The following is a 25918-nucleotide window of genomic DNA, read 5'->3' on the forward strand; positions in this document are numbered from 1 at the left end:
TTTACATAAGCCTGTTTTAGACATTTTCATTGCATGAATCATCATTTATATAATCAAATGGAGGGTCTACTGTGTTCATTTTTCAGCTCCATATGTTTGATATTGGACCTTACAATAGTAGGTTTTCATCATTTAAAGTTCACGATGATCCTTATTTGTCTTAGACTGAGCCTTGGTGCAGATCTTAAGTGAATCCAACATCTAAAACAAACTGCCCTACCTTTTAAGCAAGCTATCTTCTGATTGGCTGCCCCTTGTAAACAGCAGGGTTTGAACAGCTGTGGTTGCAGCTGTAGCTGTGTTCCTGACATTAAGAAATTCATAGTAGGGATATCCACTCTCACTGACATTATGTAGAGCCGAGAGTAGAAAAATGTCCTGATATCGAGCATCTAAAGCAATTTGGAGCTTGAGCTTTTGGCTATGAGGGGTTGCTGACCTCATTAATTGAGAGTTTGACCATGTTTTATATGCACGCCACCACTGTAATTATATAGAAAATGTCTTATTGTAACAACATGAATATTACCCCTTTGTCTGAATCACAAGTCACAATGTTTAGACAAGTGGATGAATGAATCAGGTCAAAGACCCAAACATTTTTGATTGTTCTGATTTCTCAGCAAAGTTGTTTACATGCCCGTAAGCCATGAGTACCATGTTATGCAATAATCCCTACTTCTGGGAGCACCCTTTTATCTCCTGTCTCAGTCTTCTCAGGTGTGATGTTACATCCACAATCAGGTCAGGCCATATTTGTTGGCCCACATTCTTGTAATCCCCACTCGAGTCAGATGACTTACATGGCTGGCTTTTGTAGCAGCATCATTTGCAGTGATAGTGTTACCTGGGATAAGCCAATAATCCACTATCTCCAGTATCTCACCTACTTTTAGAAGCTCCTCCCTCAGTGTCAGGAAGGCCTTTCAGTGATCAAACAGATTTTCAGGAGGTGTCATGTCATACAGATCAGACTCTATTTCTGATATTGTTTAACAACCTAAAAAACCCCTTCAGATCTAAAAATTCTATCAAGGTTAAAGTTATCTACATGTACAGACCTCTATACAGTTGATCAGATTTGCAAAATTTTCTTGTTTATTGCAGTCAGTTTAACACAACCACAAACCGTGTAGCTTCTGTCACACCCCACAATCCTCCTCAGTCTTCCAGTCCCTTTTTGACCCAGTTTTCCCTCCCCATCTGTTAGCCCTCCACTTGAGAGGAATGTTGTCTTTGTGATATCCCTGCCTGCAAACTGACATCTCTTCAGCGGGTCAGTCTCTGTGCGTACACTGCATGTTAATTACAAGAACTATTATTGTCAGTGGTCAGAGGGTATGCCTCTATTCATGTGGCTATTTTTAGGCATAAAGCTAAAGTACTGTACAGCTCTAGCAATAGAGCTGAATAGCCCTGACTCATGCATCCTTTGTCTCGTGACGCTCTGTGTGAAAACCTTTGTCCTTTCTAACTCTGTGCAAGCACCATAAGTTCTGGTTTTCTCTTTTTACAGCCTGAAAGGGGTCTTCAACATTTTTTTTTTTCATGCCTCACTGCTATTTTTAATTCTCTCAGCAGTAAATTTAGCACTGATTGCGTGAATGCAGAGGGGTGTGAAGAAGGAGCTGTCACAATGAGCCCCATCCCACTTAGATTTGACTACAATGGGAATTCTCCACCCCTCTGTGTAATAAGATCTCCAAGATGTGCAAAAGGTCAACGTTTACTAGGGTTCCCATGCAGGAGTAAACTTTATTTCAAGAAACCTAATGCCTGCAGCACATTTCAAAGCCAGCTAATCTGGTCTGAAAAGACTTGTAGTTGTCCATTTTTCTGCCACAGGCTAGATTTTTTTTCCCCTCAAGCTGGGAAACAAACCCCAGATGAAGTGCACAACTCTAGTTCCTTCTCAGACCATGTGGATTACCGAAAACGCGTTAGCTACTCCACTTCTGTCATTTCAGCATAAAGCCAACCTCCTAAACAGGTTGGCTTTATGCTGAAATGCAAAAGAAAAGCGAAAGCGTATGTCAAGTAAATAAGTAAACGCGTCACTTCCCTTGTGACATGTAACAACAAACTCCAACTCCAAATGTCAGGAAATTCATGCATGATTTTCTAAAAGTACACGGATGGAGTAGTTTCTGAAAAGGTAAAGCAAAACCCATCTGAGAACTGTTTTTAAATATTATTTTATTGTAATCACAATCTTTTCAACTATGCACAATAAATATAACTCATTAAATTAATAACATAACAACAAGTTACCGGACAAACATTGTATTGTCCATAATAATAATAATAATAATAATAAACTGTGAAAACTTTCCCTTTTGAGTTATCAGAGTTATCAAAGTGACAAGTTTTTAAATAAGATTAAGTAAATGTTCTCTTGAAGAAATGCTGAGTCAATTTGGTCAAATTTTCATGAGGAGTTTTTCAAGCTGACAGCTGACTGATCCACTCTGGTGTGGTCCAGTTCCTGGAGTCTTGTCAGCTGAGACACTCTGTCGGCTTTCCCCCCAGTCCATGCGCCTGTGCTCGGCACCACGTGTGCTCCATGCTCACATGATTCAGTTTCCTCGAAAATGATTCTTTCTCGGCAGAGAAAGGCGCAGTCATACGTTAGAAAATCCGGGAACCCAGACAGCTGAGTCACTCTTCCTTGGCCCACAAGTTCACCCTGACCTGGTAAATTTGTTGGAACGCTTGTGCTCTTTTTTTCCCCCCCTTCCTTCTCCTAACTCTCCCGTCGCTCCCTCTCCACTTCTCTCTCTCTGGGGCGCTTTCCAATCAAGTCCAACACAGACATTAACACAGGCCTTAGGCAGTTACTTTTTCCCCAATGCACACAATACATTTATATTCCAAGCAGCTTCATCGGTCAGGAAGGTTGATAACAGGCACCCACTGATCCAAACACCGGCAGTCTCTGCAGAATCTGTTCAACTTGCTCAGTGCAGGGTCCTTCCACGGGGATGACTGTGGATTCTGCACAGGAAAGAGCAAAGCGGTTACCATCTGTTCTTTTATGAAACGTGCAAATAATAATTCAGATTGCATAACTGATGCCAACTCCTTCTAAGTGCTGACAGCAGAAACGAGAAGCAATAAACCCCAGGTACATTTGATTGCTCAAAGGGAAATGAGCAATATTCCCAAGGTTTAAACTACACGGACGTGAGTAACAGTACTTACAGTAACTAGAACACAGTGTAAGTCCATTGGTTCTCCTCCAGGCTTCACTCCGCCGAGTATCTCTGCCAGACGCCTCATGTTGCTCACACGCAGGATGTTGATGTCATTCTCGCAGCAGAATGCCTGTATCAAGGTAAAGTGAATCTGCAGAGCCACATCCTCCTCATCATCTGTGGCCAGTAGACACAACACCACATTGTCTGGATCCCTAAAAGCAATGAGGAAAAAGATAAAGCAAACATTACTACTTCATGCTCATCCCAGCTAGTTTTTCATAGTGCGGCAGTAGCGAGCTTGCTATCAACTTACACATTGAGTGACTTTGCTGCTTCATAAACTCCGACAGTGATGCAACCCTGAGGCAATGCAGAGCTCAGGACCTCCTCTAACGCTGTAGCCACCGAGTCCATTCTAAAGAAACAAAAGTTTAACAGAACGCGCATGATCAGAGAGGCTGATAGTTTAAGATTTGATGCCCCAATTTTCGAGCTAACGCCGTTCACGTGATATATGAATGCCAGCTCGTGATGTAACGTTGCATGTGTGATACAAATGCAAGAACCGCGAGACGGCTCAATATAATAGGGCTGAATGTCGGTCACAAAGGGCAGTGTGCAATTATATCTGCAAACCAATAATTCTAACAAAAAGTTAGAATAATTAAAAACAGAATTAAATTAAAGGAAAATGCAGAGTTCAACGCAAAGCTAACCTTTCTGTTGAATTATCTCCACTGGTATCTTCAAAAGTCATATTGCACATCCAAGCGGGTCTTGGTATAATATCCAGAGCGGAATCTGTGCGTCCTCTGTTGTCTAGTGAGACTCTCGCTGTGCTCGGAGCGTCCGGGTTCCAGTAGTAAAAATCCTGTGTACGCAGAACTCATTTGCATAAAGCCTACCCAGTTGTGGATGACTGGTCACGTGATTCACATTGAACCTGTGCTTAGAAGAAAGCGACATCCCGTGGCCATAACAGGACAATGACTAATATGAGAATAATCAGAACTAGTTTCTGTAAATATAGTAAAACCAATTCGTCAGTAATCACGAGGCATTTTCAGAATTACAGCAACAAAGCAAACATTTTATTTCACTTCCACACGGTGAAACAAAGTAACATCATAGCTTCTATGAACATTTGCAAAAAAAAAAAAAAAAAAAAAAAAAAAATCCCCAGTAAATATTAATTTTAACAAACAGACCCCAAATGCATTCATGTGTTTTTACAAATACAGATTCAAAACATTAACATTTAGTGATTTCGTTTTACGGTGCAAAGTAGTTTCTGGCTTCCATATTAAAATGTCCAATAATCTTACAATGGTTTCTTGAACATGACAGTAAGTTCACCGCACTTAAATGACCATCACAGTCACCAGATCGCAATCAAACGGGATGTTATGGAGCGCGAGATTCGCGTCATGGATGTTCAGCCTACACATCTGCAGCACCATGTGATGGAAGATGTAAATATATGACTTGAATGAAAGGAAATGTGGGATATAGCGCCTCTGCTGGTAAGTAAGGTGTACTTTTTTTAAACTGTGGAAAAACGTTGGGCTCTGACGCTTTCGCTGTCACGAAAACTAAATCTGATCGGAGACCAGCTGACCGTCATCTGCATCCTGCCTACCGGCAACGTGGCAAGTTGCGCTTTTTTCTGCACATGCAACCTACAGTCGAAGGCACGGTTTGTCATGTTGTGCTGACGTAGACCAGAAGGTCAGTTTAGTTTTTATTGTGATTATCCCGAGGATGGACGTGATTTTCTCTTTTACAGCCCTCTGGAATAGCAGCTGTCAAACTCTTCAGTGCGTGCTCCACTGTTTACCTTCAGATCACTGAGATACACAATGCAAACACAACGGCGATCAAGGAATGTGCGCTTATGTGTGATTTTTAATCTGTTTAATATGTAACTATGCTATGCTAATATATACATACATATATATATATATATATATATATATATATATATATATATATATATATTCCTCGCACTTGGATTTACTCTGATTTCACCTCCAGAGCACCGAGACGACATTTTTTATGGGTCACAGTATTTTGTGAACTTTATCCTCTTGTTATCATACCGATTTGTTATCAGCTCATGTTGTGAGTTTCCCACGGAGTGATGTGGCATCTGTGGATGTACTTTGACTGCGGCTGGGATGTGTGAGCTGTAAGTATAACAAACGTTTGCAACTTTCTTCCTGCAAATTAATGATTGCAGACATTTCCCATTTTTTACCGCAGGTGTTAAAGGGTCATCATGGATCACAGAGGTCACTACTGGCCGGACTCAGGCCGTCATTCCCACAGAACAAAAGACAGAGAGGGATACACCAGCCACTCTCGGCAGGAAAGGGACCAGCTCTATCCACCTCCGGACCTCAGAGAGAGGGACAGGCACTGGAGCCATCCTGATGCCCATTACAATGCTCATTTCCCTCTGCCTACACCTGACTTTTATCCATACAACAGTCAGCAGTATGCGTATGGGTATGGACCTGAGCACCAAAGACCTCTGTCCAGGTTTGTACAGTTACAAGTGACCCCAACTGGCTACTAAGCTGGAGCTAATATTTGGGTATTATTAGTGTGTTTGTGAATGCAATGTAGGATAAAGGTTGCACAACAGTTGGTATAAGAAGCCTGGTTTCAACACTGAGCTTAGTGTAGCTTTCTGTCCTTGCTAACAGTGCATGCTGGGATATGCAGTGCATCACAGATGATGGAAATGTAATGACTTCATTAAGATTCTCCTTTATTTTCAGGCATGGTTATGACTATCCACCTTACAGCCACTGGGACTACAGAGACAGCTATGGTTGTTATGACTACAGAGGGCAGCATGGACGACAAGGTGTAGTGATACAAAACAGCCAAGCTTTCTTTTTGTTAAAGTCATCTTCTACGCTCTGTATAAGAGAGATGGGATGATGTGTAACGCTGTTTTTTAAGATGGTGGCCAGTGGGGTCCTCAAGAACCACGGAGAGCAGATCGGTACCATGACAGGGCACGCAACCAAGAACAACTAGGAAGCGTGAATGCTCAGGAGTACAGGTGGGTCAGTGCACTCTACTTCTATCAAAGCCAGTGCCTTTGCTATCTGATGATACTGTGAAAATGATACCTGCACTAAAGAGAGAGGTACATCCAGAAATGTTGACAGGTTAAACAGTTCTCTAGCACTACAAAGTTTGTATGGAGGGTTTAATAAAAACAAAAAAGCAGAAACAATAAAAAGTAAAAGAAAACCTATAATGTTGGGGTTTCAGTATAATATGTTGTGGTGATAGATGGTCACTCTTGATCAAGAGTGAGTGTAGAAATAAGCTAGAGGAGAATGTGTACACAAGAAATCAACAAACAAACAGGCAAGTATAAACAATTAATGCCGAAATATTTATTAAAAAACAAACATACTTCCTGCATTACAGTCTGTCTAATAATCACTGCAAATTCTGTGAGCAAGAAAGTCACACGAATACAGCATAGACTTAACTGCTATGTGTTCTCGCAGTGAAGAAGAAAGTAATGCACATGAAAATGCATTTCTTTCAGGTACAACCAGGTGAGAGACAGCTCTCAGCATTACCTCAATGACTTTGAGGACAATCCCTCCAGAGACAATGAAGAGATTTCCTCTTTTTACCTTGGGACATTAGAAAGCTCCAAAAACTCAGGGTTATCTTCCAGCAGCTATGAGCTGAGTCAGTACATGAATGGAGCCGAACACAGTGATGCTGCCCCTCAAGCCTATGGAGGTGAGCACGCAGTTCCTCTCACGTCCACATCGTCTCTGCTTATGCCTCTTTTTTTTTTAAAGCTTTGTATTTCCTCAGACCAAGCACATGTGCATCAGATGTCAGCTCCTCTGAAGTACTCGATCCCTCATGCTGTTGTCAGTTTTGGGCCTGCGGGTCAACTGATTCGGATCACTACAGGCTTGTCAGCACAGGAGAATGTCAGCCTCCTGGAAATCCACAGTCTGGAGGTAGGTTCACAGTCAAGTTGTTTAAAAAAAGCAACAGATTTCCATGGAGGATACTACTAATCTTTTACCAGATGAAAATTATAGCACTCTCATGGACCTTAAGGGTCCTAAAGGTATACTATAGTCAGACTAATAGGATTGATTTGGGTCTGTTGGAAAGGATTTCACAAATCCACAATTATTTTGCTCATGTCAGTGATGATTAAGCCATTAACATTATTATTTCATGCATTGTCATTTGTTTAGTTTAGTTTCACTTTATTAAAGAAACACACGGGCCCATAACAAATAAAATAAATAAATACATACAGAATAGGGCTGTTCGATATAACGATATATATCGGATGACGATATAAAAACGTCTATCGTTTCCTGGTGTCGCAAAATAAACTGTTTACGGCAATAGTTTTTCATTATTTTGATGGTCACTGTAGTGGCTATATTAATTTCTTAAAGTTCTCTCTTTCTCTTACATTTAATATAACCACACTACAGACAGACGAGCGTTTGTTTTTATGCCTTGTCGTTAGCAACAACGACGGTAAAACCACCACGTGTCCGCTTGTTCCACATAAACCTTTCACAATATAGCTCAAGATCTTGTTGAGACTTTTCAAAATAAACTAAATCACGTGTAAGATGCAGAGTGTTTATGGATGAGAAGCAAAAAAGAGCCGTCAGGTGCTAAAAAATAAACCTTAGACTCAAACATTAGAACAGGCTTTTCCCCGCAACACGCCGTGTAATAAATACTCACAAAGAAAACGGCGGCCCCAGAATTTACAGAAAATGTTACATTTTTGTGATTTATATCGTTATCGGACGATAGATGTCTTAATATCTGGATATGATATTTTGGTCATATCGCACAGCCCTAATACAGAATACATTATTTTTTTCTGTTGTTGCTTTGTATTCCCCTGAAATGTGTAACACACAGCATGTATAATGGTTTCTTGGAAACCTAAAAACTCTTTGAGTTTGAAAATATTTATGTCACAGAGTGGTTAGGGTTATTAATTGGTGAATATTGATTTAATGAGGTATTTGCTGCACATTAGTTTTGAGTTTTCCACTGCTCAGTAGCTACAAATATATGTTTTATATTTCTACTCGATGTGGCACATTTTGTCCACCATGGCTTTAGTTCTGTTTTGTCTGCTGTCAGTTTCAGTATAAATCCATGTTTTGAAATGGCACATGGGAGAATAAGTCTTGATGGAGGATTTTTCTCTTCAAATGTACCTCTAGTGTCTTAATTTTTATTTTTATTTTTTTACTAAACGTTATAGTAAAACAGTGGATATGAGTCTATAAACAGTTAAACACTTCCCCATGAAATTTAGCCTGCTGGGTAATACTCGGGGTCAGAGGCTGGACTTTTTCTCCTTTTTTTTTTTTTAACACAGAGGGCTGATCCAGACTTCCTGTATTGGAGTTCTGGTTCAGCAGACTGACACCTTATAATCTTAAATATAACCACTAGGTACGTTAGTAACTACAGTAGTTAATACTATCCAGTTTTCTGGCTTTTTTATTTTGATGTTTTTTTTGTTTTTATTTTTGTTTTAGAAATACCTTTATAATTTACAGCTACAGGAGTGTAAATTGGCCCTTACAATAAAACATTGGCAGTAAGGTTTCCAGTAAGGTTTCAAGACATTATTTCTGTCTTTAAATGTACATAGGTTATTCTAAGTGAGACACAGGAGCAGCATGAAATGAGAAGCTTCCCAGGGCCTTTAACCAGGTAATTGTCTTTGGTTTTGTAATTCTGACAATAACAAACTGCATTCAGCTGTATGCCAGATCTAGGATTATTATTAGACTTGTGAGACGTCCATGTTTGAATGTTATGTATATTTTACTGAAGGGAGGATTTGCACAAAGTGGATGCTATAGAGTTTGCCCACCAGATGGCAGGCGCCTGCATGAGGGACAACAAACTGCAAGATAAAAGCTCTGCTGCCCTTTTGTGGAATATTCTGATATTGCTCTGCAGACAGAATGGAGTAAGTGGATTATGTGTTGGCATTACACAGTATGTAGAGGGATCACATTGCCATCAGAGAGACATCAGGGCAATTATCGTGATTATTTTTGATACAGTTGTCACTGTATTTTGGTATTTCAGCAAATAGTCGGGTCAGATATCGCAGAGTTGCTGATGCAGGGCTCACATTCAGATGGAAGCTGCCCATCAGATGCCCCCACGCTTATTGACTTCAATGAGGATACAACTGCTGAAGCACTACCTTCCAAAGGAGACGACCTGCTCACAGGAAACTGGAGCAGCTTTAGCTCAGAGAACTCTGAGAAGGGCCTGCAGACCTACACTCAACTACTGCTGGCTGGAAGAAAGAAGGTCTCCACATTCACCTTTAATCCGCTTTTTAACAGCTGCTGACAAGTCTAGCATTTAACTCTAGTGGCTTCAAAAGACGTCAGGCCCACTGCACAGAGCCAAGATAAATGAATGCGACCATGAGACATGATTTTAGTTTTAATCCTCTGCACTTTTCTCTAATATTTGATTTTGCATGAAACATTATAGAGACCTCTTTAGAGCAACAGGTAATATGATATTGTATAATTAATGCAAATTTACAATGTTTCCTCTGGGATGCTCTGGAGTAAATATATAAATTAGCATAAAATGAAACTAATCAAGTTAAATTCATGTGTATATATGCAAGAATTTAGTCAGTCACATTTATTCAGGATAAAATAATCAAATATTAATCAGTCTGTACTGTGTACTGTAGCTCAGTCTCTATCTTTCATATGTGGTTTTCAGGAGGCCCTGGAGTCGGCTATGACCAGCGGCCTGTGGGGACATGCACTTTTTCTGGCCAGCAAAATGGACAACAGGTCCTATATGACTGTACTGAACAGGTGAGAAAACTCATGGCCTCTGAGACGTGACAGCTGAGAGAAATCAGCACACAGCTCTATGTGGTAATTTGTCAAGAATTGCTAAACTTAGATACTTATGGCTTCCTTCACACTTGCGTTAGCGCTACTAGGAAGTGTGAGCAATGTTCCTGTCGGTCCATTTTGGTCCAGGCTTAAATTATTTGATATATTTCCACAAAATATGGACTTTCAAGTCCTCAGAGGATGAAAAATAGAAACTTTGATGTTCCAGTAAGTTCCTCTAGCACTCCCAAGAGTGTTTTCATTTGTCCAACAGTACCTTAGTGATCTGATATGCCAGATAGAAATATTTTAAAATGAGATCTGATTGTTTTTGCTGAAAGCAATCACAGTGAGTACCCAGACTCTCCTGCCTTTAGGTGCAAGGACAGCTAAGATTAGGAGTAGTGTTGAGAAGGTTACTTTTTAAAAGTAGAGGTTACATATTCTGCTTCCAGAACAGGAAACTAAACTTGGAGTGGTCTTGAGCAATAGTTCTCCAGGCTTTCTGAAGGTCTTTCAAAGTTTTTTCGTTGGACATTGACTGCTTTTCACTCATTTTCAGTCCAGTTCAGTTGTGGTATCTGTCCATTTTTGAGATTGTTTCTTTTTTGTCCGCTAACACATTTAACTCTGACCTATGACTCATTCAAACATAACAAGGCACCGAACTCAAGAGATGAAACAGTCTTCAGTCTACACATAGCAGAAAACTTAGCAAAGAACCAATCTTAAATGATTTCTTTAATCACTTTGTCACCAGCAGCCTGTCGCAAAGGTACAAATTATTCCCATTTATGTAGTTGAATCTATAAAGGACACTGAAGAAAACACAGTTTCACAGGCATATAATATATTTTTGTCCCAGCAAGGTGATTCCTATAGAGCATTTAATCAAAAACCTGGCACATCCTAAAAAATGAAAACGGGAAACTTGACAAAGGGGGGATAGAATAAGGTGTAGCAGCCCTAAAATCTATCTACAGCAGATGAAGCAGCATCTGAAAGCAATATCCTTTAGAAATAGGGGGGAAAATCCAGCAAAGAGCTGAAAGTGTACCTGAGAATTACATCTATCACTTCATTTGATCTGTCTACTGAAGCTTCCCTAGAATTGATCTCACTGGATGAACCATTCCACTATGCTAAATTAATCAAAACATGGACTGACAATCAGTGGCAACAAGTCTTGTAGTTAGTATCTACCAGCATTCTGAAAACACAGTGGAGGTTCTGTCATGAAGCAGAAGCCAGCAACCTTCCAAAGAAGAGCTTTGAATGTCCTTCAGAAAGCCTGGAGAAGTATTCCTGAAGACTACCTAAAGAAATTATGAGAAAGCTGCCTAAGAGAGTTTAGGTTGTTTTGTAAATAAAGATATGCATGCCTGATATTAACTTTGAAGATCATTATGATTGTACAAACTCAGTTTGCCATAAATACTCACTTTTCATGTGTGTTTGTCCAAGCTTCAACTATTCACACAGCACCCATTTCCAATTTTTCTAGCAAAATATGAAAAACTTTTTTCTTTGGCTTTTGCACCATATTGCATTTATTTTTTTGTTTCATATTTTTGTTTCAATTAATTTGAGCTTCAGCTATTTTTCAGAGTTTCAGAGTGTGTGTAACCGCACTGATTGGTTTTAATTGTTTTCAAAATGTTTAGTTTTTTTTTTTTTTTTTTTTTAGTTTCACTGTCAGTTTTACTTACTGACTAATTAATGACAATATAGGTGCTGTTTGTCAGTGGAAACGTTTGAAAAGTTCACCAAACGTATTACAGAATAATAGTTGGCTTACCGTCATACACTCTCAATAAAAATCGATACCAAAGACTCGTAATTAAAATCATTTATTTCTAGTTCTCTTTTTTATTTAGTTTTCATTAACAGTAATAAACAGAAATCACTATAATACAGATATTCTCATTAAACTCCCGTGAGCTATTTAATATGTAACCCAGTCTAGTTTTTACAGACTATTTTTACAGACTAAGTGGTATGTCTCAGCAGCCCAGCAGCAGGTTGTCAGTAGAGGAATGTCTGGGGAGAAGGCTGGCAGATAGGCAGAGTGATTTTGATTTGTGATTGACAAGAGGGGCAGAATCTGAGCTATCAGTGTGGTGTTTCACTTGTGTGCATACTAGCAGAACAGATGCACTTTAAATGGGATAGTTCCTGTTTTTGTAAAGCCTTGCTTAAGACGTGCAGTGACACAGGCTGCTCTGTTGGCAGGTTCACAGGCCAGCTAACGCCCAGTGATCCCCTCCAGACTCTCTTCCAGCTGCTGTCTGGGAGAATTCCTGCTGCAGCCACGGTAAATTATCCAGAACCTAACAAAACTCTTATATGAAGACAAGCTTATGCTATAGCCTGTATCTTATTACTAAGGTTTAATAGTGATTTTCTGTGCTCAGTGCTGTGGAAATGAAAAATGGGGAGACTGGAGGCCCCATCTGGCTGTTATGCTCTCCAATGAGACAGGAGATCCAGCCATCCAACAGAAGGCCATCGTCACCATGGGAGATACACTCGGTACTGATACACCGACTGACTGACAGGTTGTCATGCACACACATACAAACTGATGTGTGTTGCTTTTCCCTGTGCAGCCTCCAGAGGCCTCATACATGCTGCCCATGTGTGCTACTTGACAGCCAGTGTTCCCTTCGGGGTGTTTACACAGAAGGCTGAGAGACTGGCACTTCTAGGCAGCAGCCACAGGTGAGCTGTGATTCCAACTTGCTGCCATTCATCAGTCCAAGTGCTGTTCATCTGGTTATACTGACAGCACAAGCTTAATTTTCTGCTGAAACACGTGCATGTCTTATTTTGATCTTAATTTCTATCAGCTCTTTGCTTTGAATTTGTCTGTTTTTATTTCCTCTAGGAAATTGTTTGAGTGCTTTGCCACAAACACTGCCATCCAGTGCACTGAACTATATGAGTATTGCCAGACTCTTGGGAACAAAAGCTTTTCAATACCCTCCTTTCAGGTGGGTGCTACTTATATTTTTTGTGTTAATGGTGTACCAAATGGAAATATCAAATTTAAAGGCACCGAATATTCTCTGTGTCATCTAACATCTAACATTTTTCCATTATAACACAGCTCCACTAGCACATAGAATACATTTTTCCCCATCAATTTATTAGACACAGTTTAACAAAAGGTTTCTAGTTTGGATTCAATACAGGAAGATAATACATTAACATTTCATTCAGAATCAGAATAACTTTTTGTTGCAATGTATGGTCCTTGAGAAGATCTGGAAGGTGAAGGTAACAGTGGTAATTGGAGCACTTGGTGCAGTGACCCCCAAGCTAGTCGAGTGGCTCCAGCAAATCCCAGGAACAACTTCCAAGATCTCTGTCCAGAAGATCGCAGTCCTAGGAACAGCAAAGATACTGCTTGGGACCCTCAAGTCCTAGACCTCTGGTAGAGGACCTGATCTTGAAGGATAAAGATTGCTGGCAAAACTATGCCATCTTTTGTATCTCTGGACACTATTTTAGACTCACTGCATTAGATCAAACAACCCTTAGCAAAGACTTAAATATTTGGAATCATTACCATTTAATCTGCAATAAATGCATGACTGTGGTTATTGTTGTATTTTGGTCAGGTGTATAAGTTCCTGTACGCCAATCGTCTGTTGGACTGTGGGCTTTCATCTCAGGCCTTTCATTACTGTGAGGTGGTCGGACAGGCGATCCTCAGGCATCAGGAGCCTTTCTTTGTGCTGACTGATGAGGTCGTCAAGGTAAACCTACAGGTTGTCTTACACATCTGACTAACTATCAGTGATCTGTTCAATTACAACACAATGGTTACACTGTATGTATGTTTTTCTTGCAGCTGTCAGACAGACTGAGATACTCAGAGGGTCAGTTCAGTGAAGCAGGGCTCCATAGAGATGGGCAAGAACCTGATTGGCTGAAGCACCTACGTGCTAGGCACCACAGTTTACAGGTGATCAGGTTCTTCAGTCTTTTCACATCATACTATGTTTACCTGTGTGTGAGAGGAAATGTCTCAGTTCTCACTGCTGTACAAGGAAGAATTAAATCGTGGAGGAAATGTATGATATATGAGGGTTTCTAATTTAGCTTAGCATCAATTCAGCACTGTCAGCAATCACAACTGCTCACAAGTGACTTGTGATTTTATTGTGCACATTTTTCCTTCATCACACCTTGAACAGGAGTGATACGAGGTACCTAATCAAAACGGTAAGTTAGCCATATTTTTTCAGATATCAGTGGCATTATTTGCACACATAAGTTACTGTTGCGTTCCTGTGATATAAAAATAAGTAGTAGGAAGTTGTTTCATGAATTAGGCTCGCAAATCATCATTGTTCTGATGGTTGTGTCATGGTCCCTGGGTCTGGGATACCATTTTTTTTAAATTAAAGTGTTTCTTGGTTTCTTTGTATTTTATTTCAAAGTTTTGATTTCACATCTAGTTTGTTTATGTTTAGGTTTGGTTAGGGTCTCTGTGTATTCCTGCCTCCCTTAGTTATTTCCTGGTTCGTTTTGTTAACCTTTGCCCTACGTGTTCAGTTTTACTTTCCTGAGTCTAATTTCCCTGATTAGTTCCAGCTGTGTTTCCTGGTGTTTCCCATCTATCTAATTACCTTGTGTGTACTTATAACTCAAGTCTCCTCTTGCCCTTTGTTGTGTCCTTTCTCAGTGTTATGTGCTCCTCTGCTCCATGCTTTCCGTGGTTCCTGCGGTTCCTGCTTTACTCTCGGTTATGTGCTTCATTGTTCTGAATTTTACCCTAGATTCGTAGGTTTTTGATTCCTGGTTACAGCTCTGCGTTGAAGACTTCACCATTAGAGCTGTTTTTTGAGTTCATGTTCCATTTCCTGAATCCAGCGTATTGGGTTCATATCCTGCCTGCCTCACAGCCATTTATGATAGACCACTAAATATTTTCATTATATCTTTCTCTACGTTTCAAATCCCTTTACTTACTCATTAATAAGAAAAAACCTACTTTAATAGATTTTAAAGGAATAAAAATGGTCCCTTAAATTGCTTCAGTTTCCATATTTATGTAAACATTCAGGGCTGATTATGCCACTAAAAATAATAATTATTAATCATTATAAAATGTATTGAATATTGGTTATGCCTGTATGCCAGTTGTGTAGCAAAGCTTTTTTAGTCATGTTACTCTCAGTAGAGTTGGTAATGTTATCCCATCTGGTGGTTGCTCCTCTACTGTAGAGCGAACTAAAATATCTCAGCAGCTATTGGATGGATTACCATGAAATTTGGTACAGACATGCAGGGATCCCAGGTCCTGTAGCCTATGATGACAAGTTTGACATAAGATGAACATATTGAATGGTTGCTTCTGAATTTTGCAAAGACAGCTCTAGCTCCTTTCGTCTAGCACCACCAATATTTCACTTCTTTTTAACTATTGTAATTTTGGCTTTATAACAAAATGACTGTCCAATTAATTTCATCACATGGTAAATGTTGTACTTGGGAAATATTAGCATCTGTGGAGTGTACACGGTACAAACTCACACTGACAACTAGGGGTGGGGGAAAAAATCAATACTGTGTAGTATCGTGATATTTTGTTTGCTAATAATGTATCGATACAGGGACAGCAGAAATTGATATTTTGTTACAAAAAAGGTTTTTGTGCTCTGACTTCAGAGCATGTTGATCCTTTTTCTGAGCAAGAATCCTGACATTCTTTCACTGTCCAAATGTGTTTAACTTTTTTTTATGGCAGCAATAAACATGACAGTTTACTTATTTTAATTTAAGACATGTTTTATTTTAATTAAGTTTAAAACTTTTTTATTTAATGTAAAATTATATTTTGTTTTAATTTACTTTCAAATTCTTCAGTTGCTGAAGGGGCTACATAGTTTTCATAAATTGCATAGTTCAGAATAGCTATAATTGTACCAGATGGTTGAATTCAGTTAAGTTGGACTAGACTGTAATACAAACCGTTCAGTTTGTCAACAATATAACTGAATGAAATGAGAGAAAGACTGAGTGTGAGACTTTGATATTCGATAAAATGAATATTGATAAAGTTTACCTTTATGTACAGAATCTGAATATCGCAAAATATTTTTAAAAATTGCAATAATATCGTATCGTGCGTTAAGTATTGTGATAATATCGTATCGTGGGATGTATGGTGATTCCCACCTCTACTGACAACATAGCTGTAATGGAACTTAAACTCTGTAACTAATATGGTGTTTTCTTTATTAGACTGGAACTGTCCACTCTACTGAAGCATACCAGCCAGCTCCTGGGAATACTGTTATGTCACATGAAATGCCCTCAGGTAACTTTGCATTGTGTAGCTTTTTTCACACTGTAGAGCAGACGTATACCTTAATAAAATGCTTTTTTTTCCTATGCAGAATCAGATTTAGATTATTTGAGCCACGGCATTCAGAGTCCTGAGCCTGAACTCCTTTATTATAGAGGCCGTGAAGACCAAGAAAGCATATTGCATGAAGATGGAGGAGACACTGAGGAAATGGTAGTGACGTCATGGGGCATGGGAGCAGCTCAGGACTGGTGTGCCTCAGTTACTTTTTCTTTCACGCAGACAACACTCTTACTTGATATGTGTAACTGAGTCCTGACAGAGTCTATTATGTCACTGATCTCTCTCTGCCTCTTTGTCTAGGCCACAGGCCAACTGCCCGGCTACACCAGTAACAGTGGCCTATACTCTCTCAGTGCCCACAGTGGCTCCAACCCAGAACTTCTGTTATCATAACAAAGATAGTGCTGAAGTCAAAAGTACCTCACAACATTGTCCTCCAAATAATCTCCCAGCAATAGCAGAGGGTGAGACTCTAATGTTAGACAGCAATCATTCCCTTCTCTGTTCGGGTATTTACTATGGCCCGTGGTGAGTCAGTGTGACATTTTCATTTTCTTTTTATTGCTTTTACAGGGGCCGGAGCATCCTCTGGAGCAGGGATGGTGAGAAATGCATTTTAATATTCCGCTGGCAACTTTTCGCTTTGATTTTTTTTATCGCATAAGCATAATTTTAAAGATTAAATTCAAATGTATTGTGCTGTGCATTGATTAGTGTTGCTTATAAGTTCAAATGTTTGCCTTTATTTGCCTTTATGCACGGTCAGATGATTGAGACGAACTTCAGTCAGCTGGGACAAGTCGAGCAGATTGTCCCTCAAGGATTAAAAGCTTCTGAGGACACCACTGAGCCTCCTAAACAGGTGGGTGGGCTGCCTATCATATATCACATAGCTTTCGGTGACATTAGAATTAGTTTACATGCATCACACTTTGTTCTGTGTTAAAAGCAGAACACAAAGAAAGGATGGTTCAGTGGCTGGTTCAAGTCAAAACCTAAAGTGGTCCAAAAAGAGGCTTCAGAGCAGGGAGGCCCAGCTCACACAGTAAGTATCAAGCATACTATGAGCTCAGATGTGATCTCAGTTTTCATTTAATGATACTAATCGCTATGTATGTTACAGGACTTTTCACCATCTGCTGACGTCTGTCCTCCTCCACCGCCTAACAGTGTCCCTCCTGGCATGTTTCCACCACAGTCTTCCACTGCTGGGATTAATCCATTCTCAAGGAAAGCAGGTGGGTCACGTGATCAGTTACATAATACTGGCTCTGCGTCAGTGTTAGTCACTTATCACTATTTTAATAATAGATTTCAACATAAACATGTTGTCAGCTTCCACATTCTTATGGTATGTTCTGAGGTCAATGAGTGTCTTAGCTAGCGTGTCCAGTTTCATATTTTACAGTCATGATGGACGTCGCTTGGATTTTTTTAGTGCAGAAACTTAAAACATTGCAAGTGTTTTGGCTGTTACTAAGGACATTTTACCTCCATTTAACTCTACAAATGTGAGCATTTTCTTTAAATACCCATGTCTTCACTATAGGCCAGCAGCTGGGTTAGAAACCGTGAGACTCACCTCTGTCACAGGTAAATGAAGTTACTTAACCTCCTAGGACCTGCCGTCCACATATGTGGACATCACATTATGAGTTATTTAGACTAAAATACTCAATTTTGCTCTACATGGGCCTGATATCCACTCACGAGGACATTATACTGCTACTGTTCTATCAAAATTTTAAACGAATATTCTCATATGTGGCTCTTATTTTTCTTAAAAACAAAAATAAGGTTAAAAAAAATCTGGTAATTCTTTGTTTTTACATTCATCGGGCTCCAATATGCCCAAATATCAACGAGAAATTAAAAATGCATGTCATGGAAGAGTTCGGGTCTTAGGAGGTTAAAGATAAGCATATTGATTCTTTATAATTCTTTATAAATTCATATATTCATATTAACTAAACATGTTCTGTTTGCAGGATCATGCATCTTGCACCAAAAGTGAGGATATCACAATGTCACACCACATGTCGTGTACTGTAAGATGCACACCGCTCACTAGTTCTTTTTTAGTAATGCCCTTTAAAATCCTACAGCTTGCAAACCGTCATGTTCCTTGTTAGTTACAGGAATACTCTGCATCGACTTGGATATCAACTCATATTGCAGTGACAAAAACAGCTGAGGTGTGTGTTCTAAAAGCTGACTTAGGGGAAATTACCAGCAGACGCAGTACATATCTTGGGAAAGGGATAGCTTAACTCAGAGCAATCACGCCAGCAACACTGGGGCTGAAGTTCTACTGTGGCAAAAAATGGTGGCGTAACTGTGATCACTATGCCACGATCATCTGTGCTATATGCTGCAATTAAATATCCAGCTAAATATAAGCGTGGAAAATATTTAAAGATATACACACATATACCACTGCAGTTATATTATCTATGCTCCAACCACTGTTTTAAAACAGAAATAAGACGCACGTTAATAAATGCTGTGGTCACAGAAGCTTTTTAAGCATAATTTGTGCTATACCACATCATGGGCAGTACTTGATTATTTTCTGTCATCTGAAAAGTGCAACAGTTGTATTTTAAATTGCACACGGGACAGAAAATAAATGCTGAAAATAAAATTGGAATAGTGTCTTCTCATGTTGTCATACTGCCAAGATTGATGATACCACATGGCGAGAGAGGGGAGGATAGCTCAGGGAAGACCTCTACCAGCCAAATACCCAGTGCCCTCTTACAGCCTCTACACCCACCAGAGAGCAGACGCTTCCAGGACCAAACTGTTTATGTGCTGATGACTTATTTGTAATGAAATGGAGCTCAGCATATAAAAGGTTGATTTTACACACTGCTCTTTAAATTGTATATGAAAAACAGTAATATATACTCTTGTAATTGATTTTAGATTGACCTTTTTTATTTCTGTGTCACCGTGTAAACATGTTTGGATGTAACTGGGATGTTGTTAAGTCATTTGACTTTAAGTTTCAATGTATTGTGTTTTTGTACCTCTATATGACCACATGAAATGTGTTTATTCTCTAGCTTTTCAGCAGATTCTCGCAGCAGAGGAAAGTATTATTAAAAGCTGTATCTGCAGTCATGTTAATAGTCATATATTTAATAATTACATCTTGCCGAGAAATAGCTGCAATTCCCGACAGAGCCTTTCAATTAATGTAGAGCAAGTGACAACACGGCAGGTGCCGTCTCCTTTTACGATTAGTCTGCAGTAGCCAAGAATGAGTGGCACACGCGGGCCTTGAATTCAACACACGCACAAACAAACACACACGTGCAGATGAGCAGCATGTGAACTACGGCATACGTCCTGCCAATAAAGTGTCACTATACAAATTATCAGAGTGGATTTATGCAAGACTGCTTACAATGGCATCCAGATGAGACTATACTAGAACCTAATATATTTTGAACAAACTTACATATTTTGATAATTGGAAAATAAACAAATAAAAAAAAACTCCTCAACAGGCAGACATCTTATACAAAATCTTTATTGAGATTCGGATTCACGGTAAAATGCTAGTTCACTTTTATTCACTGATAAACTCCAAACATGCTACGCTTCTTGTACATGTAGCAATATGATTACAAAGAAGCGAAACTCAGAACATGGCAGCATGCGTGATTAAAATACATTTAAACCTAACGTATAGGAATCTGACATCTAGTACAATATCATAAATGCTATTACTGTGTTTAGAAAATATCACACTTTGTATCCAGGCAAACTCAATTTTTCTCACTATGTGTATTTCTATTGGTAAAATAGAAATTAAACTACAAAAGTAAGCATGACAAATGCTGTAGTTGAATAAATAAAGCGCACTATGAATACAAAGTACTAGTACATGAAATTCACATCCAAAAAGTCCAAATTAGCAAAAAGAGTAAGCAGTAACTGACTGGCAATCCAGCTTCCCTGAATGATTACAAATGCACTGGTCTATTAATTTTGTCACAGTAATGTTTTTAGTATCAGTGATCCAAAATCTTATCTACTCAAGAGCAGTACTTAAATATTTTAATTGTATTTGTATTATTCTTCGCGAGGGTTAAGAACAATAAGCTGCCTATCATTTGAAGCTGGTATGTCTAGTGTATGTTTGGCTTCTGCCACTGTTGCTACAGAGTGGTGGTGCATTTATGTATTTCCACACTTCCTTTGGGAAATGTGTTGTAAAGTTCATGGCTGTAGTGCATGATTGAAGAAGTCGTATGATAAAATGCCTAAATGCAAAACTGCTATATTGTGGGTAACATTAATTACATTTACAGTGCATTCACAGTTTTAAAAAAGGGTTCAATGCTCTTGTAATGAGTTTCATATCACACCATTAAACTGTCAGCTCCAGTGTCAGTGCTGTGCTGGCGGTAATTTTTATCCCAAGACATTCTCGTGGGAACCCAGCACCCTGGGGAAACAGTGAACATTTTACAGCTCATGGCACTCTAAATAAATATTTCACATTAGCATATGTAAAGTGGTGCCCTATAACCTTTTGTCCAATGTTTCTTGACCTTAATAACTGAAATGAAACAGCTGTAGCACAGTAATGGATATGTACAGTTCTTGTCTTTAACAGGCTGCGACACTTTTGTCCCCATGTTTCTGCACATGCTGTGCAAGTTTTGTGGAACACTGGAAAGATTTGTCACATTCTGTGCAAACAAAAATCCTCCCTGCACAGTTTTGCTCCTGATGAAGCTTCAGTTTTGCTGGGTGGCTAAAATTCTTGCTGCAGCCCACGCAGTTGTGGGGTTTCTCTTTACTATGTATGAACTGGTGACGAACCAGACGGGAAGCCATGGCAAATGCAACGCCACATTCTGTGCACTTATGGGGCCGCACTCCGCTGTGAATGGCTTCATGCTCGGTCAGGTTGGAGGACTTTGTGAAACACTTGGAGCACACAGAGCAGACAAAAGGACGCACTCCTCTGTGGATTTTCTGGTGCTCTGCCATGCGGCTAGCCAGGGCAAACCTCTTCCCACAGTCGGAGCAGGAGAAGGGTCTTTCTCCCAGGTGCTTACGCTCGTGGCGCTTCAGAGCTAGGGGTTTATTGAAGGTCTTGCCGCAGTGCGTGCATGGGAAGGGCTTGTCATTGGTGTGCATGTTCCGCTCATGCTTCCGCAGGTCTGAAGAGCGGATGAAATCCTTGCCGCAGGTGTCACAGATGTATGGCTTTTCACCAGTGTGTGTACGGATATGCTTACGGTAATCTGAGGACCAGATATAGGTTTTGACACAGAAGGGGCAGTGATACGGTCTTTCACCCGTGTGCAGACGCTTGTGTTGCTGCAGCGTGCCTTGATGAGAGTAAGCCTTGCCACATATATCACATACATGCGGCTTGAGGCCTGTGTGTGTTTGTAAGTGACTCTGCAGGTTGCACAGCTTCTTGAAAGCCCATTGGCAGTGCGTGCATTTGAATGGACGTTCCTCTGAGTCAGTGTCAACTCCATTGCGTTTTTTCATTGCTACCAAAAGTCGAGGGATTTTGTCGTCTTTACACTTTTTAAGCAATTTCATAAGTGAAGGACTATTTACATTCAGATGTTTGGTCTTATTCTCACCTTCGCTTGGAGAAGATTCCTCACTACTTAACTCTAGCTTAGATGTCCTCTGTTGGTCTGAGACATCACTTTGGCTCTTGGATTGTTTCAAGAACATCCTTTCATTCTGTGTCACAGCATCCAGGAGCACGTCATTTGGTTTACATATTTCATTGGTCTTAGTGTATGTAGTGCATCGTAGTGATGCCCCTTTGTGTTCTTGCTCATCCTGGATTGGTGTTTCTTCTCCTGGTGAAAGCCCTGCAAACCTCTCCACAAGAGAGAAGTTTGGTGTTTGAGGATTCAGATAAAGAATTCCAGTTTCATTCATCTCTGGGAACGGCGCCATCCTTACACCATTAATGCCAAATGAAGACTCTATATTCACGCTGTGAGTGTTACTCAAGATGTGTCCACCCAGGGGAAAATGAGTGACACTTCCCTTCCTTTTCCTTTTCCTTTTTTTGTCAACATCTGTCCCAGTAGACATCTGCAGAATGACACTGATTTTGTCAGAAATGTGTTTTAAAGTATTTATTTATTTATTTTTACTCATAACTGATGCCACACAGACTTTCAGCAGCAAGTCTGCTGTTGCTGCATGCACCAGTATCATGTAAATATCCCACACATGCTCTGGCACCATGCTCGTCATATGACACCAGAACTTTACTAGGTAGCGTTATATTACTATAAAAATAAAAACAACTCATTATTTTGTAATTTCACACATGAAATCGTTTTATAGAGCAGCTTACCCTGGAGTCTCCACGCGAGCAGGTCAGATCCCGGAGATGCCAGGGAGATATACTAGCCCGGGTACTAGTATAACTCTATGAGAGATGTCCGGTTGCGTTAACGGGCGGAGTTTGGCAGCAAGCCTCTGTAGGTCAGCATCTATCCTGCAAGTCAGCAGCAGCAGCAATTATATCTTCACAGCCGGGCTCAATTTACCCTCCGCTCACTGAACTTGCCACCCGTTTTACATATGACTTGTCGAGTAATTGCATCAGACGGAGACTTTCAGATTGCGTTGGACGGTAGAAAGTCGGAAACTTTAACAGTTTACTCGCTTAAGTTGGATCCTTGAACTGGAAAGACTAACTTTTAATTAACTTATAGTTTACCAACACTCTTTTTTGACTCTTTTTTGACTCTTTTTATTAATTTGTTTTTAACAGCTTAAAAGAATAGAAATAAAAACAACAACAACAACAAATAAATTAAATAAAATGTTTTTGATAGTGTGTGAGTTAGTGCCGCCGTCCGCGCATTGATATTTAGGTTACGCTCTCAGGAGGGCGTTAATGAGACGTTCAAATTACCTTTAAGCCAAGGAAGAAACAAAATGCAACACTCTACTTAAATTACATATCACAAACCTGGAAACACTTTTGCTCAGTTTAAGTTTAATCACACTCGCTATTAGTGAGTGAACGGGTATAAAATAATGGTCGTATTTGTAAGTATGCGACTAGTGCATTGATATTTTAATTAAATGCATTATGAGGTCAGGTGGAGACGGACAGAAATTTAAACCCTTTGCTTGTTAAATAATTACACTGAGCTGAAAACATTTGACCAACACTAACCGTTAAGTCTGTTTCAGCACAGCTAATATTCAAGTATATTGTCATTCACCGTTAAACTCTAATCGTTAGTAATAATCTAAGAGTGAGCACCGTACTGTCCAAAAGTCTATAAAGTATCACACTGATGACGGTGTTTCAGATCACAGCAAAGTTATTTTCACCTCTATTTTAAGTTCCTGAGCATTTTGAGGTAACGACCACAAGATGTCACTGTTCACCAGATATTTTGCCAAGTCAGAAGCAAAACTGTGGAAAATCACCAGCTCTACGAAAAAGAGAAAAAAGGGTGAATCATAGAATGCATCTTATTGTAGACATCTGCGTTGCTTTAGAAAATAACACGATGTTTTCAACTCAGTCTCTGAATGAAAAAAAATATCTATGGATATATCAACAGATGAATCTTGTTGGTTTCGAAACAACAGAAGTTCTGAAGGATACTTATAAGTGCCGGACATATGCTTAACAAAATCAACATGGGAGAATGGCTTCAACTTAGTGCCCCCCTTGTTTAGAGAACACTGTGTACAGCTTTTATGATAAATAAGTTGCAGTCCAGTTTTTTGCCAGTAGATGGCCTTGAAATATCCATTCAGTAAACAGAGTCATCATGGAAAAGGAAATAAGGGAATCCACTTGTCCTGTAATCAAATTATAATAATATTTCTTTCATACTCAATAGTAGGACGTGTCTTTATTATTTTTGAGAACTCGTGTTTTTCCCTCCCTGATAAAATCCTCCAGTTGTTGACATCAGTGGCCTACGAGCTTTCCTGTTTTTCCCTGTCAGAATAATGGTGGGGGGGGGGGGGGGGGGGGTTGTTTTTGTTTTTTACACTATAGGGACTGGCAGGATTTAAACCTGCATGTGTTAAGTAACTTAAATCTTAATTAAATGGACAGTTGTATTCTGCACTCAGAGCACTTTCCCAGGAGAACAGATTGAAATCAGATCCTTAACAAATCACCTTTACAGGGCTGCATTTTCCATTCGTTTGTACCTCAACACAAAGTTTTGGCTTCAGTTTCCCACACATATCCACCACAAGAATACTTGCACATGTCTTCTCACATAAGCTTTCAGGGATATTGCCCCCTTTGTTGAACAGTAGGTACAAATGGAAGATGTGATACACCAATTTAGGATATTTTCATAGATATCACATATAAAAGAACAATGAAAATAATCTCTGGAGTTGTGCATATTTATGTGTTGTCCAACATTTAGTTTTGTGAAAACCATCATCTTTAGTTTATTTCAAGTTTATTCATCAAGTTCCAAGTTTGAAAAAGTAACTCTAACTCTACATAATGTTAAAACCAGATCAGGAGTTAAACTGGTAATTACTCCTTTTCTTTGTATATGTATCAACTTGAAGCTGTCATAACAAAGCTTTGGTGGATGTTGCATAAGTGACGTGAACCCGGATGCCGAAGCTGTACTAACAATCAGCATGAAGAGCATCACCCAGGAAGTCTCTGTTGGGAGTAAAAAGATTGTGGTTTGTTAGTTTACTTTGTGTTTGTGTTTTTTCCAGACCCACAGTAAAGAAAGTGTTATAATCCCCTTGTGATTCCTTCAAAGCAAGTAATGGAAAGAGAGCGACTCTTCCTCCAAATGCAAATTTTAGTTCTACTCACACTGACTGACCTGCTTTTCCTTGGAAGTTACACTTGAATAAACATTTTATTGATTTCCACGCAACTCATTCAAGTGCATTGAAAAAGTGCAGAGTCATCCTGGGGGTGGTTCTTCAATTTCATGCTGGAGAGTAAACTGCCTTAATTGAAAACATACCCAAATGGGGAATTTTCCACAGACCTTGACTCTGTGGTTGTGGAAATTGTTGGGTTTTTTTTCACTATTCATCCACTTACACAAGTTCTACCTTAAAGGACATATTGTACCACTCAATATAAATTTGGTGTGGTTTCACTTTTCCGTAAAGTTTTTCCATGTAGATTTTCTTTTTGTGCCAAACTGGTTCGTGCATGGGGTGATGAGGTACAGGGGGAGAACAAAATGAAAACAGCTTACAATAGAGTGCAATGCAAAGCACAACAGTAACCCGACAGAGCTGAATTAAGATTCTTTATGATGCTGAACACTGTAAATGATAACAAACTGTAATGTATTTGATTCAAACCTGATTTGATCACTGGTTATTTTAATGTAGTCACATAAGCTGCAGGCTTACTTCTCATGTGCACAATTAGTAGT

The 25918-nt window shown here is 39.5% G+C and overlaps 3 protein-coding genes across 5 annotated transcripts; 1 reads left to right on the forward strand and 2 right to left on the reverse strand.

The window, feature by feature from the left end:
- Nucleotides 1-2178: 2178 nt before the first annotated feature.
- gadd45ab (growth arrest and DNA-damage-inducible, alpha, b) lies at nt 2179-4060 on the reverse strand. Its single transcript, XM_085151136.1, has 4 exons — nt 3914-4060; nt 3511-3612; nt 3202-3409; nt 2179-2994 (listed from the first exon to the last, which is right to left on the reverse strand). The coding sequence occupies exons 1-4, from the start codon at nt 3961-3963 to the stop codon at nt 2881-2883; spliced, it is 474 nt and encodes a 157-aa protein (XP_085007262.1). The 5' UTR covers nt 3964-4060; the 3' UTR covers nt 2179-2880.
- A 45-nt stretch (nt 4061-4105) lies between these two features.
- sec16b (SEC16 homolog B, endoplasmic reticulum export factor) lies at nt 4106-19631 on the forward strand. Of its 3 annotated transcripts, none has more exons than XM_085151132.1 (25): nt 4106-5385; nt 5460-5738; nt 5981-6069; nt 6168-6270; nt 6772-6974; nt 7053-7204; nt 8893-8954; nt 9078-9216; nt 9339-9569; nt 10002-10099; nt 12356-12437; nt 12538-12655; nt 12733-12844; nt 13011-13116; nt 13747-13884; nt 13980-14093; nt 16379-16454; nt 16534-16693; nt 16806-16969; nt 17079-17107; nt 17272-17367; nt 17455-17550; nt 17629-17743; nt 18055-18098; nt 18494-19631. In XM_085151132.1, the coding sequence occupies exons 2-24, from the start codon at nt 5476-5478 to the stop codon at nt 18069-18071; spliced, it is 2763 nt and encodes a 920-aa protein (XP_085007258.1). In that variant the 5' UTR covers nt 4106-5385; nt 5460-5475; the 3' UTR covers nt 18072-18098; nt 18494-19631. The 3 variants fall into 3 exon arrangements, with proteins under 3 accessions (XP_085007258.1, XP_085007260.1, XP_085007259.1); XM_085151134.1 differs by having other exon boundaries at nt 17458-17550; XM_085151133.1 differs by having other exon boundaries at nt 4106-5738.
- A 282-nt stretch (nt 19632-19913) lies between these two features.
- znf648 (zinc finger protein 648) lies at nt 19914-23298 on the reverse strand. The gene is made up of 2 exons (XM_085151135.1): nt 22864-23298; nt 19914-22595 (listed from the first exon to the last, which is right to left on the reverse strand). The coding sequence occupies exon 2, from the start codon at nt 22593-22595 to the stop codon at nt 21129-21131; it is 1467 nt and encodes a 488-aa protein (XP_085007261.1). The 5' UTR covers nt 22864-23298; the 3' UTR covers nt 19914-21128.
- Nucleotides 23299-25918: the final 2620 nt, after the last annotated feature.

This window comes from Neolamprologus multifasciatus, chromosome 23 (assembly GCF_963576455.1).
Source record: "Neolamprologus multifasciatus chromosome 23, fNeoMul1.2, whole genome shotgun sequence".
Taxonomy (NCBI): Eukaryota; Metazoa; Chordata; class Actinopteri; order Cichliformes; family Cichlidae; genus Neolamprologus; species Neolamprologus multifasciatus.